Source organism: Buteo buteo, chromosome 10 (genome assembly GCF_964188355.1).
Source record: "Buteo buteo chromosome 10, bButBut1.hap1.1, whole genome shotgun sequence".
NCBI lineage: Eukaryota > Metazoa > Chordata > Aves > Accipitriformes > Accipitridae > Buteo > Buteo buteo.
In genome coordinates, this window is record NC_134180.1 from 30,956,055 (window position 1) to 30,973,672 (window position 17,618).

The 17,618-nt window shown below is 37.1% G+C and overlaps 1 protein-coding gene across 1 annotated transcript in view; it reads right to left on the reverse strand.

Annotated features, from left to right (window-relative positions):
• Positions 1-347: 347 nt before the first annotated feature.
• GIPC2 (GIPC PDZ domain containing family member 2) overlaps positions 348-17,618 on the reverse strand; it is a 34,659-nt gene continuing 17,388 nt past the window's right edge. Inside the window, exons 3-6 of the mRNA XM_075039169.1 lie at positions 16,041-16,221; positions 12,586-12,695; positions 11,785-11,866; positions 348-3,401 (exon numbers count right to left, since the gene is read on the reverse strand). Of these exons, the coding sequence (XP_074895270.1) occupies positions 3,247-3,401; positions 11,785-11,866; positions 12,586-12,695; positions 16,041-16,221 (528 nt within the window). The 3' untranslated portion in view covers positions 348-3,246. The remainder of the gene's footprint in view (positions 3,402-11,784; positions 11,867-12,585; positions 12,696-16,040; positions 16,222-17,618) is intronic.

The window sequence follows — 17,618 nt, forward strand, 5'->3', positions numbered from 1 at the left end:
TTAACTAGAACTAGTACTTCAGAGGAATTTGGGAGATTTTTGTAGTGATATTTAATGACATTTTCATCCTACAAAGCATGGAAAGGTTGTAGTTTCATTACTGACAAGGTTTTAAAGGGATCTGCAGGCTGTATTTCATTACTAAAACAACATTAGTTTACTACACAAATCATTACAAAGAGTGAGAAGTGCTTATCATACTTTATAAGGTAGTGTGATTTTCACGTGACAAATTATTCAGGCATAGCTGGAAAATGCGAATAATCTACTAAATTGGGTAGTGGTACCATTATGTCTTATGTGCTGGAAATAGTGTACGCATAAATGAGAACTCAGAAAAATTATTAAGATACATCAACATACTTTATTGCAGGAAATATTAGTAAAATTGCAATCACTATTTAAATCTTAATTCTGAAATAAACTCCATAAAGATAGGCCACTATGACAAGAGACAGCTCTACGCAGAATTAACTTCAGAGATTATTTTTATCTCACTATTTTATTTTGAGACAAATTATCCTCTGAGGATAAATTGATTGAACAACATTAATTTCTCAAAATAAAATGAACAGACAAAACACATGAGGGATTATCTGCTACAGGTAACATTTCATGTAATATTTTACAATAGGACTCTTCCATAGTACTTCTGGGTTTTTTTGTGCTGTTTAAGAAGGAATTCTTAACTTCAATTGATTTTATAATCAGTGGCTTGTTGATTACTAACATTAGTGTACATAAACATTTCCACAAAACTTGACATTTAAGTTTTATATAAAACAATGTAAACCCGACAGGGAATTCTTGACATTTCATTTTTCCTTTTCACTTAAAAGAAATTTAAAGAATAAATGATATGGCCCATAATACTTTAACTCTTCATTACCAAGAGCACATTAGTTAAACTAGCCCTGTGCAAGACGGACAATGTGCTCAACTGCAACAGAAGATTGTGGGCTCAGACTTGCAATTATTAAATACAGAGAAACACTATCCACCTTGTGCTCTCTGTCCTAAAATTACACTCCTTTCTCAAAATAATACATCCTCATGGCCCCAGTTGAGCAATTACAAAGTTTCTTTAATTTTATTATCAAGTTTTACTAAAATTCAGATTTTCTTGTAAAATTATATATTTTTACTTCTCATAACTTGAGAATAGCCTAAATTTTTGTATCTATATGTATTTCTACGTAGATAAATTGATAATGATCACACCTTTTTGAAGATGCGTATAGATTTCATGCCACACTGGTGATATGAGGCACTAGTACAATTAAGAGAAATTTTGACGCCTTTGAACTTCTTAAATACAATAAAATGTATGACCTCCATACCGCTCTGTACTACTTATTTCATAAAAAGGATTACCTATATTATGTGAAAGCTTGTCCTTAAATCAGAGATATAAGAGCAAAATATTCACAACAGTATTTATAAAATTGGAAATTTTCCCCATTGAAAGACCACTGAACAGTATTTATAAGACTTCATGCAATATTTCATAAATAGAAAAAATATTCACTTATTGTAACATGCAAAAGGCTGAAGTGGAGTTTAGGAGCCTTCCTAAATAACATAGTAAAGAGAATGAGGACCTGTTCTCTCAATGATACTTCAAAGCATCATGGTTTTAGACAAAAAAAATCATTGACATAGAACGTGTAAACTTATTGGCATAGTCATTATTTTAAAGACATCTCTGCAAGACAGTGAAAGACATTTTCATCTGAAGAAAAGTAACTAGGTAGTGATTTAGGAACAACTTTTGCAGTACCTATTATTTTATATGCATATGCAAATACAAAAATACTAAAAAGCTATGACACCTTCCCAGGTCAGGCCCCACATTCTTGTTCAATTTCATTTTCAAGGACACTTATGACGTGTTATTTGGCTATAAAAATCACTTGAAAGTAGCTTTTTCTAAACAAATGAGCAAGTATCTGTCTCGATTAAAACCAAGCACAGTAAAAACTGATAAAGAGTCTAGTTATGAGTAAAAACAAAACTTATTGCATTACTCTTCATTAAATACAGAGCAAACAGGAAGATAAATGCAGGCATAGCAGATGTAGTGAAAGAGACAGTTCATTTTTAATAATCTGAGATTTGTTAGTAAAATATTATCAGTTAAAATAAATGTTTATGTACAATATAATTAGAAATCCTAACATCTAAAATTAGTTTAATGTATTTTTCAGTGTTTAGGCATGTATTTTCATCCAAACTGCAATTGTTTGTGACTTTACAATAATATCTTCCAGGTTTGAACACCTTCAATGTCTCTCCTATGTTGCCATGTTGAGGGGAAAAAAAAAAACCAAAAAAAAACCATGAGGGGAACTCCATAGGATCTCAGCAGATCATTTAGCATATGCAAAAATCATTTAAGCACTTAGTCATAATCTATAGTCTCCAGTGCCAGATCACAGATATTATTTGAATATATGAACAGTAATCAAAATTAATATTTGTTTCTTCCTATGCAGTTCCTATTGCAATAATATGGCACCTGAATAAAGCTGCAGCTTCTTGGTTTAAGCATTTCTACTATACTTACTCATCTCAGAAACAGCCAGACAGTGTGTATTACGACTCAAATGAAAGCAAGTCTTTTTCATTTGAAGATCTTAGTTCTCATGTTTCAGAGGAGTATTTTTTTCCCTGAACTCAGGTTCTTCAGAAACATGGTACCTTCTTCCCAGCTCTGTCTACAGAAAAGACTACGTTCAGGCCAAACTGTAAGAAAACCTAAGGCTTTAGGTTTTCCACAGCTCTTTGTGTATGTGAATACATAAGGACAACAGAAGTCCAGGGAACTGCAGCATGTAGCTAGGTAGTTTTTCAACAAGTTTATAAAACTTTCTAAAGAAGAGATAAAATAATCCAAACTCTTTGTTGCATATGTCTAACACTCTTCAGAATATTGATATCAAAGTGTATGTACAATAAAAAATACCTAATTTTCATAAAATGTCTGTATAAATATATCTCCTTGACACACTCCTCACAGTGACTTCCACATGTAAATTAAATGTTTGTTTTAAATGTGCAGTTGTCAGAACTTTGGGTTTTTCTTCATATTTCTATTAGAAACCTTCCTTTGCAAAAGAAAGTCTCCAGTAAGAATACTTATACAGGGTGCCCTGGATTCATATCAATAAAAGTATTAAAATTCCGATGTACGTATTTGAAAATAATTTTGTATTTTCAAATAGGGATTGATAAACTGCACAGTTCTCATTCCAGTCGTCCTTGCTTAGCATCACCTATTGCTCCCCATACATCAAAGACAAACTCATCTGGAAATGCAAAGTCCCCAAGAGTTTCATCCAATGCCACTGCAAATTCATCTGGGTTTTTCTTGTCTCTTCCAGCTTCCACCATTGTTGCAGCTAAAAAGCAACAAAACAAAATAATGTAATTACCATGAAAATGACAGCTAACATTTCAGGCCAAGATAGTTTTTGAATGTCTATTTTCAAAATGAAATAAGGTCAGCTTAGGGAGACGTAAAGTTTACCTACTGAATTTAGTATTCAATAGGAATATGTACTTAAATCCCCCCCCACTAGCTACATTCTGCTCTGATAAACAGAACAGCTTCCTTGGAGTGCTTGTTATATATTCTTCTATTTGTTGGGCAGAGGTTTAATTTTTAATTCAACGAACCTTTGTTTTACTTTGATTAAATTATATTCTGTATTCATTACTGAAGGCAGATGAAGCATGGGTCTAACAAAGTTAAGCACAACTCTTCTGCAGTAACAAGACCCATGCCAGTTCATCAACAACTTCAGTGAGTTTGATAGGAGATCACTGATCTAAACCAGAAGATCAAAAGGCAAACCTGAATGTTTTTCTCCTCTAAACAACAAAGAAAAGATCTCAGCAAGTCAGAGTTTAAAGTGGCCAAGTTCTTCACAGAAAGACAAAAGGCACAGGGTTTGAACACAGAAAACAACATACAGTCTGCATAATAGATACACACAACCAAGCTAGTATGGGTTTGCTAGCAACAACCCATGTTTTATGAGTTTAAATGTTGAGCATGACCTGCATTTAGAAAGAAGTAATGATAAATGGGCCTAGAGAAAACACTTGAATACCCTACTTCAGGAAACAAGAATTCAAATACTAGGCTCAACTAATGTGTTGTGTAAAATACAGAGAAAATTAAAATTTGGGTTGTTAAGTACTGGAAACTGTGTTTGCAACTGCCTGAAAGAAGTTGTGTTCTCAGGAAACTACCGTATGACCTCAAACAGATTTGCTTAATTTTTCAGCTTAATTTTATTCAATTTTAATTAACTTTAGCTTAATTTTTTAACCCCAAAAAACACCTGCAGGTAGTAAAGGGACTGAGGCATTTATTGTAAGCCATATTATTCGTCTGCTTGGATCTACATTTTTTTCCATACCATCCAAACTAAAGAGTAACTGATTTCGGTGCATGAGTTTGCTTCAGTTATTATTACCTCCAGCTCTGAAAAGCAAATCTTTGATTTATAGGACCCTCAAGGCTGGGAAAGTTTGTGCTTATGCCACTAGGAAGTGAAAAAGATCAAAGTTATTTCTGGAAGTCTCAGCCAGGTGGTTCAAACTGTGCAAAAGCAAAGGAAAGGCCTTGCTGCTGTGCACAATAAACCGGACCCACCAAAGACTAGGAACATCTTGGTACCCAGGAAAGTTAAAGCAGAGAGGTCTGATACAAAAGAGGTAGACTGTGATATCTTGTATACCCATGCTGTCTGGCATTTTCTCTTATTTAACACCCAAGTATCAGAATTTACCAAATTTTAGACTTTAGTTTGGAAATGGCTACACTGGGGTCACTGCTTAGGACTCAGTCCTTCGCTGCTGTGCTCTTTCCTCACCTTTAGCTGCTGCACAATTTCTCAGATTCTGGAACAAATTACAAGTCTATCCCAAACAACACTGGATGCTGGCAACACAGGGATATTAGAGCAAATCAAAACTGCGAGGTCTCAAACCTCTCTCAGTCATGGCACCCGCACCTCCGTGAAGGATGAAAAATGTCAGCGTAGGAGCTTCTTCTGGCTAAGCTAGGCCAGAAGAACTACCAGCAGCAGGCTGTCATGGTTTGAGGGATGCAGAAAACTCTGTAAAGCAGACTCAGCACAAACAGCACTGCTGAATGCTGTTTATTTTATGAGCCATATCTCTGCTCCACAGCCTCTGTTCATATTCACAAGAAATGATGGTATTGTACAATAGATGAAACCCTCGGTCTGCTTCGTTTCGTGATTACTTTACACACCTGCCTTAAACTGCAAGACGTCCTCCATCTTTTGTTATACATCAAGTAACCACCACTTTCTTCATGAGCATATCAAATTCAGGTGTCACACTGAAGGATTTGATAGCTTCTAGCCCTTTCTCAGAGGGATATCTGAGTGGAAAACATGTATTACAGTGCCTGAGAAAGGGATGGAAGTTCCGAAGCCACAGAAGACCATCTTCACTGGGACAGTCTGCCATCTACTGCATGCACTGTGTTATATTGACATGGCAAAATCTCTCTGATAAAAAGGAAAATAAACTTTCCCTGCTCTTAAGTTTTATTAAACGTATTTAATGTTATTTTGTTGACCTGAAACTCAGCTCAAGTTTATTGACAGTTATGAACTTCTGGCAAACAGTGTTTGCTGTTATGCAAACTTGTAAGAAGCTGTGAGCAAACTTGAGCCATATTCCACATTGTGGACGTCAGCAACAGTAATTCTGAAGAAATTTGACGTTTTGGTTTTAGTTATGTTCAGACACAAGGCTCCAAAGAGAATCGCAGTGTGCCAAACTACACAAAGCAGTCCAAGATCTTGACAAACAGACTGCTGTGATTGAGACAGTTCAAGTGTAACCCAGCTTCCCGGGCACCACTAGTGGTTCTCAAGGACTCTCAAGACCTGTTTCACTGTCAGCAGAAACCCTATCCCTGCTGTGTTGATCCTTTCTGTGTCCCCTGTGAAGTTCCTGGGATGCTGACTCAGAGGAGTCTGGATGGGAAACAGGCATTAAATAAAGGACTCTTGTTCCTGACATGCGGAAGACAAATATTTGTCCTATCAATGCCAGCCTATATCCCCTGACACCGTGGCATAAGAAAGTACTTACAGAGGAACAACCCTGGAGGTAATGACGTGAAGGCTGTAATTTAAACTTCACAGATTTCTGGATATGAACCAGGATATGAAGTTTCTCTATATAGACACTGGGAGAGGGTTGGAGGGAGAAGAGCTGTGCAAGGTGACACAAGAGCAAATGTGTCTAGATATAGTTACTCAAGATATTAAAAAAAAGTTCCCATCAATGGAGTGAGGATCTAGACAAGTGTTCCAGGAGAAAGAGTAGGAGCAAGGAATTCAGCCAGTTTTAAGATAAATTGGTCAATATATATGAGAGCCATATGACACAGACAGAGTGATAAAACAACACAGCATTGTATCACAGTCCAACTGTCCTAGCTGAAACCTCAGAATTACGCAGTAATAAACTCTGTCATTAACAGAAAATGCTATGTCAAACACAATTTTCTTCAAAGATTGAGCTTCCCAAATTATGAAATAGAACCTTAAAAAGAGTTTATTATAGGTTTACCAAACTGGAAAACGAAATCCACTAAACTTAGATAATCAAGAAAACCTTCAACCCAGTCAAGCAGGAGTCTGAATGTTGCCACCGTGTGAAAGCAGCAGCCTCAGAAAAACCTGTTTTCATCTGTATTGAGCAACTGTAATCAGCACTACCGGGGCGCATTTAACGTACTCTATCTATTAAAGCACATTCCCTTCCGAGATTCACCTAAGGTAATGAAATACTCTTCCGTGGGAAGAGTGCCGGATCGTCCCTGCTCGGGTGTCCCTTTTCGGTAGCTTGGTGCTGACCTCTGGTGCCCGCAGGCTGGTATTACCGTACAGCAAACCCCAAGGCACGATGCAAGCCATCGTCCTTCCTCATTTTCACAAACAACTTGTACCACCGATCTCTACGAATGCGCAAGGCTGAACCCTGCCTCCTTAGTGCCATACTTACAGAAAGGCCAAAGCTAACCAGTCTCCTCTGCCACCCAGTGTACATAATTCTTATTTCCCCAAGCAGTAAACACAGACATGGGATGGCATCCTCTGGGCGGCACAGCTGTGCATGTTTACACAATGACATTTGCAATGCGTAATTCCCAAGGCAAATAACAAACTACTGATTGCCAAGGCATTTAGCAGATACTTGCCAACTTGAAGAAAACTTTGCTGGTTCTCAGAGGGTGACAGCTCTGGGCCAAATTGCCTCCACTCCCCTCCCTTTCTCCCACTGCTTCTTGTAACAGCTGCACAATAAGTGATTACAGGATTTTTATTCCAATAGAATATTTTTCCACACTCCAGATAGCCCCAATTGTTTTCACATTTCTTTATTTTTTTTTTTAAATCTCACTTCAGGCAACGCTCATACCTGAGAAATTTTTACATAAACCATGAAAAGTTCTGCAAACTTAAAACTGATGAAAGGAATTAGAAGTCTTCTCAACTTCAACTGAGAAGCTCCACATCAGGCTTCCCAGACTATGAACAAAGAAGTTTGTTGGCTTTTAAAAGCTAGTCCCTTTAAAATAACTTCAAAGATCTTTCATAAAAATCCTTATTTTCAATTTTGATAGACACATGTGGCACAAGTCGCTAAAGGTACAGTCTGGCTGCCATTGTTATTATCTACCTTACATAATGGTTTTGCTACCTGTATCCTACCCTGTAATGTCTAAAAAAACTTCTTCAGAAGTCTTAACAGGAGCTTCAATATTTATTTAGCTGCAATGCTATCAGAAGCTTTGCCTTCATCAAAAGGTAACAAATATTATTATTCTGGCATGACACTTTAAAGGAGCTAAAATTCACATTCAGCTTCCTTACATCACAGAAAATGAAGCATGCCATTGCAGTTTCCAGTGTTTAACATTACTTGGTTTTAGTTTCATGTTGAACATGGTCAGATCTAGCACTCAAGAAACCATTAGAAATATCCTTTCTTCTTGTTTCTCTTTATTAAGTACTCATTCTTCTTGAAGTGGATAAGTTTTCTTGTTTAACCAGACTTGCTACCTTTCCCTTTTTCACAAAACTCCCATTATTGTCCCAGAGTAAATGAACGGTCATAAACAATATACCCCAGAGTGTATACAATAAAATCCTTTGGGAAAGGAAGTCTGGTGATAGAAGAGGCAGAAAACAACAGATTCAGGGAGAGTATCATTTTAGTCAAAATATTTCAAGATAAAAACATCTATCCAATATTGCTGGGTTGGATTAGTGAGCCAAGAGAAGAAGCTTGGGTGACAAAAAGTTTAAAACTGTTAGGACATTCTGACTAGATGGTAAGTTTGAAAAATAAAGTCAAGAGTGGAGAAGTAGATTTGAAATTCTTCTAAACAGAGATAGAGAATATGCAAAGATATGTAATGTCTGACAATATTACAGGGAACAGCAAAAAGGAAATAATCATCCAAAAGCATAAACACAGAACAAAATATCAGTGGATGAAGAGGTAGCCAAAAGATACTGACAGAAAAAATTTGGACAGGAAGCCCTTTTTGCCATCGTTTTTCTACCGGTACCATTCTGGGGTCGGATCCCAGAGATCCAGGCTTCCTCCCACCCAGAATCTTTGGGATCAAATATAGTCCATAACAGTTCAAGCCTCACTGATTTAAAAAATAAATGCCACCAGTATTTTTTCACTAACACTGCTTCCTGAGCCCCTTCTATTAATCAACTGTTTACGTTCCCTTACCAGAAAGCTCTGACAGGATTTAAAATAACCTGAATTATCTCTCAATGGCACACTTATGTTTTAAAGAAGGCTGAAGTCAAACCTTGGCCCAATTTCTAATGTGCTCATAAAACGGCTGAGGAATACATTGCCAAAGCCAAATGTCCCTTCTGCAGATTAAGTCCAGTTCTCAGTAAAATAAAGAGATAAAAAGGTAAAAGTGCATTCAAAAGGCAGGTATGTAAATCTCAACATCATCTAGATCTCTGAAAATAAAAAACTGTGCCAAAAAAGAAAAAAGTGTATGCATTTCCATTAAATGATTTCCAAGCATTTTGCTGCAACTTAGGGATTTGTGTGTAGATTTAGTCAGCCATTCTTGAAACTGTCAAGATACTTAACTATGCAAAAATTAAGGGCTTTATCTCATCTTTAATTCTGTCTGTAATTTTACATTATTTTTTTCTTTCCTTTCTTTCTAACTTCTGGCTTGAAACTGGGGCACTGTTTTAGAATTCAATCACACCATGGAAGTGTCATTTTAATGGAGCTGAAAGAGCAATATTAACTGACATGCAAAGCTTCTGACAAACAGAACTGCATGGGAATGAGCAATGATTGAGATCTTAATCACTTGTCGGCTGTCGCATTGTGATGACTTGCATTTTCAACTAATCTGGCTTGAGTAATGAGTGAAATTTCTAGCTGAGTGGTGATTGGCATTCTCCGAATGAATCCTTTCCTCATATTTCATTTTCATGGGTGACTGATCACATCCAGTATATGAAAAACTGACATGTGTTAATTGAACAGATTTGTGACAGGTGATTAGCTCTCCTTTCCTAAAGAGTCCTAGAGCTGTTTAATTGTTTAAAAATCATAAAACTTTTTTTTTGTCATTACCGTTGGCTCTCAGCTCTAAGATTTAAACTTTAGGAAATGGCTTCAAAGGTGCAAACTAAAGCTACATGAACCCTGTAGTCTTTGATTCCTAACAGTTTCTCTTTGTTTCACTGCCTTTTTGGGAGGAAGGGAAGGAAGAGGCGAAGGGCAAAACAACAAACCAGTTGGGAAGAAGAGAGTGTCTCTGAGGACAAAAACTTCTTCCTTCTTTGAGTATTCTTTTAAGGCACTCTTTGAAACTTTCCACACTATATACTGAAAGATGAAGGATGTAAGATATTTTTGGGGGGGGGGGGGGGGGCAAGGAATTCAAGGGAAAACTCTACCAATTGCTTGGCAATCAGCTCAGCCATATGTGCTGAAAGCTGAACTCCTCAGTCTACTGTACAAGACCCATCCTGTTATGGGACTGAGAGCCAAAAACCACAGGGAACACCAGTTCCCATGGGAACTTGCTTCCCTGCCCCAGAGCATAGCACACCTCAACATCCCAAGAAACCATGCTCTAGCCTAGGATCTCAGGGTTCTGCGCTATGGACACCAAACCCAGAACACCTATAGCTGCTTATTCCTGTAGGGCCAGGAGCCTGGGGACCTTGGAGGTAACCTGCAAGGACAGCAGCCTCCAGAAGCCCAGCTTGAGCCAGGACTGCAACAGCTGCAGGACAAAAACAGCTCCCAGAGGGATGGCCGGCACGAGACTCGGAGCTTTGAAGCCTGAGCCAGAGATGGAACAAGCAGTGGAGGCTGCAGGACAGCGACAGAACATGGGATCCTCCCCAATCTAAACAGAGGGTCAGCACTACACATGGCTCCTGGGAGCATATTACATGGCAGGGGCACCACATATCAGAGTTGCTGGGAACAGAATTTTTGATACTTTTTAGTTTTCTGGAAATTGGAAAGTTTGGATATTACCTACAAAACAGAATTCACAAGTTTTGGGCAGCTCCGCTCTCTCTTCTATGCCAGGAAGCCCACCTCTACCTTAGGCTGGGGGACAAATAATACTTTACCTACAATTTTTCCCATGATTAAACTAGTAGAAGCTGCCAATCAAATGCTTCCTGGTAGGAGCAGCCAACAAAGGACTTTTGGCTATTCAGATAATCTCCTATTGTTCTCATTCCTCCCTGCTAACTGCCGCCTGTCCAACCCTTCCTCTTTGCCCTTAGCTTCATGCCAGACCTATTTTCTCTTCTGCTTTGCCTTCTCCATTTCCCTCTCATGAAAGCTTTCTTTTCAATATTGCTTTCTGTTTAGCTTATCCTTTCCTAATTCTTGAGTGATTTTTTTAGATATTACCATAACAATAAATACCTTCCTCTTTGTCTTAGTATTAGAAGTTCCACAAGATCATATGAGGACTACACCAGCACTTCTTACTCAGTTAGGCCACAGCTTCTTCCCAAAAACCCAGAAGTTCCTATTTAGTTGTTGTCAGATTAACAGAGAGAAGCAACAGCTGCAAGGACAAGTTTGGTGCAGTTTGAAGGAACTTATGACACTGGGGTTGAATAGTTTCTTTCATTACAAACTGACGATTGTGATGGCTAGTAAACATTCTGGAAAATTTCCCCACGTTTTTCAGAACACAAGCTTTAGAGAACTTGATAAATTTGTAAAATTACTCTGTCAGTTCCCTTGCTAAATAGCTGCCCTTTCACTGATGAACATCTCAGATTCAAACTTTAGTGATCAACTTTGATGTGTCTAAGCCAAGGGGCAAAAGAGCAAAAAAGCAAATAGATACGCTTATCCTTAACAATCCTTAAACGTGGTACACACAAGCTCCACTAGAAAATACATGCCAGAAAGAATACAGTGATGAAAGTTAACAGCAAACAACTAATTCATGCAATAGTGTATAGATAATGTGCAGGAAGAATAGAGGATTAATTAATTACATCATAAGGCCTGTAGTGAGCAATTCTTTCTTTTATCAGACACATATTTGCAGAAATACAGGAAAGCTTTTGAGACTGCATGCTGGACAAATTTTGCTTCACTTATAACCATAGACTAAAGTACTCAAAAAATTTTAGACTACAGAAAATGAGAAATGATTTAATCTTGTATCTGTTAAAAACTCACCTAATTCAATATCTCTTATCCCCATGTATGTTTCAAGAAGCTCATCCACTTTTTTAATTGCTTTTTCTTCAACTTCAGTTGGCTTTGTTGAAATAAAGGGAGAAAAAGAGCAAAAGTATGATTACATCCATGCAGATTTCAAAATAACCAGCAATTCACTGCTGATTATCCTTACTCCCATCCTGGCCACCTAGACTTATAAAACCTGAAAGTAAAACACATTATTCCACTCTCTTTCTCTCTTCTTACAAACCTGAGCATTCCTCCTAACGTCAAGCCAGACAGCTCTCACATTCAAACTAAACAGGGGCCTTGCATCACCTGACAATACAGATCTTCATCAAATCCTCATCAGCTTTAGATGAACCCCGAATAAATAACATTTCTTCTTCCAAACCCTAATCCTGGTTTCACACATATTCATGTCAACATATGTTATTAGCCTCTGCTAACAACCAGCCTTACACCAGCCCAGTACATTTGCAGTGTCAAAACAGAACAAACTCTTCAACCACCCCCTTCCCTCTTTTCAACGCTCCTTGGTCTAATCTACCTTAAATTCATCCATGTACTCCATGACACCTAAATATAGGCTCTCTGTTTCCAGATTCCTCAGCCCCATTCTATCCCTGTTAGTCTTCAACTTTATATAAAAATTTCTCCCTGCAGAAGGCAGTTGTCGTCTTAAGTCCCGCAAGCTTTGTAACATCCAGACTTTTCCTTCCTACTTTATCAGCCTTGGGGAAGAATAAATCAGGTGCTAGATGATTAAACTACTGAAGAGCCCCAAGATAACCATACCATCTCCTCCACAGTAGCAGGGCCTTTGGTTCTCAGCCGAAGTGTCTCTCTACCTCTGGAGATTTTAGCCTCTGGCAGAGTTCCACCTTTGGACCTTGGTTCCAGCTTTTCTAAAGGCAAAACAAACAACAACAACAACAACAACACCAAAGAGAACTAAGTATATGGCATGTCAGAATATGATGTATCTGCTTTGGCTATTACATTACCTTCACTTTTTATTCCAATCAAGATCTAAACATATGTAAAAATTGAATTATAAATTAACTGTATTCTAAGTATAGCTTTGCTGACAATTTCTTGTCCTCAAACTTTAATATCTGATTGACTGCACTGAAACTAGGACTTCCTTGACCAATATATCTACACAGGCCTATTGCACTCAACTTCATATATGTACTTTGTATAATTTTATTCCCCTGTTCTACAGAACAGTAGAAGTATTTATTACTTAATATTAGATAATGGCTGAATTCATCAACCAAATGCTGATTTATCCTGGTCTTTACAGGCAGACTATGTAGCAGGTTTAGTATTGCAACATTTCCATCTTTCACTGATGCAATGGTGCAAACACTATTGCTAAACAGGTGATGATGAGCCACATTGAGCTGAGCTAACAATTTGATTACTACCAGTCACACAGGTGAAATGTTTCTAAGTAGATCTGCAGGAGTTTTTCCACTGGTTTCACCAAGGTAATGATTTCACACCTGATAAATCTCCACCAAGAATACCTGGGTTTACCCAAAGTTTTCTTTACCTGAATTCAGCTTTCCTTATTTAATCTTGGGTAAGGGCACTCCAGGATAGTAAATGGAGTACGGAATGATTTAAGATTTGGCTTTCTTGTTCTAGGACATAATTTTACATTCAAGAGTGGCAAGGCTTTAATTTACTTACATGGGAGTTACATACTTAATCTGGAAAATACTAGAAGAAAGGAGATAATTTTGCAGAACTGTTTTTAACTGTGCTGTTTTCTCTACCATATTATTCCTCCTCTTAACAGCAGGCCTTTCTAATAAGCTCTCCTTAAAGACAAGACTTCAACATCCTATGTTAATTTTGCCCAGGTAGATTCCAACTCATCATTCTTGCATAAATAGACAAAAATCCAGATTATTCTGCTGAACAAATATTGAAAAGTAAATTTTAATTGCTTTTATTTTAACAAATAGATATGGCACAGTCTCTTACATATATACTTAGGATCAACACTTTTCCTTAAATCCTTTTATAGCTGCAAGGACAGTTTAAAACATCCTTAAGATTGTCATCATTTCTGCTAGACTTGTTTCAAACAGTCATTCCTGGTACAACACACATCTTTTTCTAGTTCTGTCACCATTAGCAACTTAAAACTCATGATTTGACATAACCTTTATTTGCAGTACTTCAGACCAAAGCTCTCTGGCCATCACAGAAACTATTTTTCATATTCACATAATTTAAATTTAGAGTTTGTGTTAGGCTGCCTTTACTTTGTTTCTATTAATTTTTCACCACTTCATAGAGGGCCAGCTTGTGACTGGTGAGGACCAATCTTATTCAGACGAGTCTTTCATTCTGTGCTACAAGCCTTGCCTAGAGTAGCTGAGACAGCCTGTGTGCACATGGTAGAAAGACATCCAACCAGTAAATTATACTTATTTCACATTCTGCTGAGAGGAAGAAAAATAAAAGTAATTTCACACAGTGGCTTGTCTCTTATTTCTATACCCTCACAAACTTGTGTTGAAACTAACAGGAATTCAGCACCTACTTGTGCAGCAGGATCTGGAACTTGTTTGTCATCTCCTCTGGGGCTATTTTCAGCATGCTGCAGCTTAAACACTATGTTGAATAAATTTGTGCCTAAAGCCTAACTGCACCTAAAGCCTAACTGCACCTAAACTAAAGTCTAACTGCAGCTAATGCTACAGGTGGGATATTCTAACCTGTTGGACACTGCAACTTGTAGGTTAATTTCTGCAGGGTAAAAAATAATGTGCATCTTCCAAAAATCTGTCCAAAAAGCTCTGGTTGTCTCTTAATTCAATGTCAGATAAAAGGTATTGCCATGGAATTAGCAGGTTTCCTTCTCTACATCACAGGCAGACTAAAAGGTATCTTAATCACCTAACTGAAGTAATTACTATTAAATAATGGCTGAAGTCATCAATCAAATGCTGATTCACCCTGGTCTTTACAAACAGACTATGTAACACATTTAGCACTGAATACAAATTATAGACCCATATTAGAAAGGTATTCCTATATTACTAATTGCAATATTATACATATGTAATACTACTTTAGTGCAATGTATACATCTCAACATACACATTTACTTAACACGAGTATCAGCTTATATTCAAATGCATTAGAGATTAACTCATAACCCTCCTTCTTCACAGAAGCACCAAAATCAAAAAGAAATTTTCCCATTTCTCATTTTCAATTTCTGCTGCTATTCTGACACCAAGTGTCAAGACTGGTGTATGGCAGCAGTTGTAAACTACTAACAGATTAAAAAAAGATTTGAAAAATAAACATTTCAAACTTTTACTGCTGTGGTGAAGATGTTGATTTTGAACTTGCTGTTAGTGCGAGCATGCACAAGGACTCACAGGCACTTATAATTTAGCAGTATTTTGAAGTTTTTATTACAGAAGAATGCTACATAGTTCGGAGGGGGAATATAAAGAAATTGAGAGAATAAAAATTAAAACTCAGTCTCTATTTTGACTCCCTGAGCAAAACTTAACTTTTTTGTTGTTGTTTACCACATTGATGAAATTAACATACTTAAGGATTAGCAGTAGGTATGCATTCCTCCTGTATAAGTATCACTTTCTCATAGCATGCAGGTGGTAGGTAGAGACAGAGCTTTGCCACACTGCTCTCTTCCAACTCTGAGTATACCTGCTGTATGATCAGAGGGCCACAAAAAAGTTGGGCAGAGGCAGAGCAGGCAGGCATGCAGCAAAGAAGGTGCTCTAGGGAATCCCAGACAGTGTTTTCTGCAGCATCCTTCTGCATTAGAGACCGCAGTCCCAGTAAAGGGTACAGAAATAGAAAAATCTCACACAATGATGAACAGTGATTATGTATCAACAGAGAAATAGAGGAGGTTCGAGGATCAGCACATTAGTGAAGTGATCCATGCTTTAAAACTGTATCTATGAAACAATTCCTGTACTTATTTTGCATCATCATGTAGTAGCAAAGGAATTGAGCAACTGAGACTCAGGCTGAGGCAGCCCACACCAGGATGACTGCTGGAGAAAGCAAGATGGAAGAAAATCCATTCATAAATTTCCCACTTCAAATCAAAAAAAAAAAGTTCTTTCTTGTAGCCGTTACATTACCTTGGGTGAACACCTGGCTGCAGTCTGAAAACAAACTTACAATGCAATGCAATGTGGGGATTTCGATATCCAGTGAACAAGGTGGACAGTCAGGTAACTCACCAAATGCTTTCATAGGCTCTATCAACTCCAGCTTAAACATCTGACCTTTCTCCAGATCTTTTAGCATTTTGGCAACTTCATAATGCCTACGATCTGACACATTTTTTCCATTTATGGTCTCTATGTGATCACCCACGCAGATCATTTTGGTTTGGTCCATTAGGCTACCTTCTTTGATTCGCTATTGTTTAAAAAAAAAAAAAAAAAAAAATCTTTAAAAGGTAAACAGGTGACACCACAGAGTTTCAAGAATGTCAGTTAACAACATCAATACCATTGAGCTTATTATGCCAGCAGTGTGTTTTGTCCATAAAATTTTCATAAAACATATTTTGGAAAACATTATTTTTCAAACAAAGTACTTTAATAAGTATTGAATATAAAATCAACAGGAAAAAAAAAGAATGCAATCACACTTTAGAAATTAAGGCTTCTGAATAAGCTAATTTTTTTGTGCTTTAAAACTAAGCCCAAACGTGTCAGTAATGTGAATGTTTAATTGAGGTTTGGGTTTTCATTTTGGTTTAATAGCTTGACAAGCATAGGAACAGAACTTTTCTCAAGTATGGTCCAGGGACATAAAAAAAATTTGTGTCATATACTAAAAAATGACATATTATAAAGGACTAGTCTTCATAAGACCCATCTATAGTGATAAGTCTTCTACCATTTTCCTCATCAAGCTGTACAGCTGTATATTAAAGTATTTCCTCTGAAATAACAATAAAGAATAAGACACTCTTCTAAATGCCATCTCCTGGAATACAAATACAAACGGTCTAAAGGTCATAAAATCTAACAGAAGTTAGTATTTATAGTTTTTGTGAAGTGGAATTTAAAAAGGGAAAAAAAAAAATCTTTAAAAGAGCTCTATGATTTATCAAGTCAATTAAAGGACACTTAAAATTTCAGTGATTCTGTTTATTGTTGTTATATTCTGTCATATTTGTTTATCATGTCCCTAAGTTATGTAAGCTGTTATCTTATGGCTATTTAATAGAAAAGCTATGACATAGTAAAGTATCTTGTATTTTGTAGAGATATGAATTTCATTCTAATATCTTCCTGAATAACATACTTTTCAACAAAACTGATGTTGTTCAGGCTAACTTTGAGTGAGATAACAGTGAGACAAGGGAGATAAACATATTACCACCTACTACTATAACACCTAGCCTGGCTGCATAACCTGCTTCTAGTTTATGTGCGCATGTCTGAGCCCACATATGTGCCTCCATCTGAGAGAGTCAGTGGGAAGTGTGATAGTGCTCAGTGTCCTATAATATACTGCAACAATTTTTAGCTTCAGGATGAGCTTAACTCTTTCTAGCACTTTTTTCCTTTAACTTAGAATAAACCCAAAAAGAAGCCTCATGGTGAATGAAGAGGGGGTTATCGTACACACACCAGAAACCAGGTCCCAAATGCATTTCTGTTACCAGGTGCCAGGATTCAAAAGCATGCCCACCAGACTTCAGTTAATGTTTAGTCTACATGCTGAATTAATTTTCATCTAGCTTTTCTTCTTTACTTGGATCCTAACACCAAAACTGTTTAAGTAACATTCACTGCCTGTGT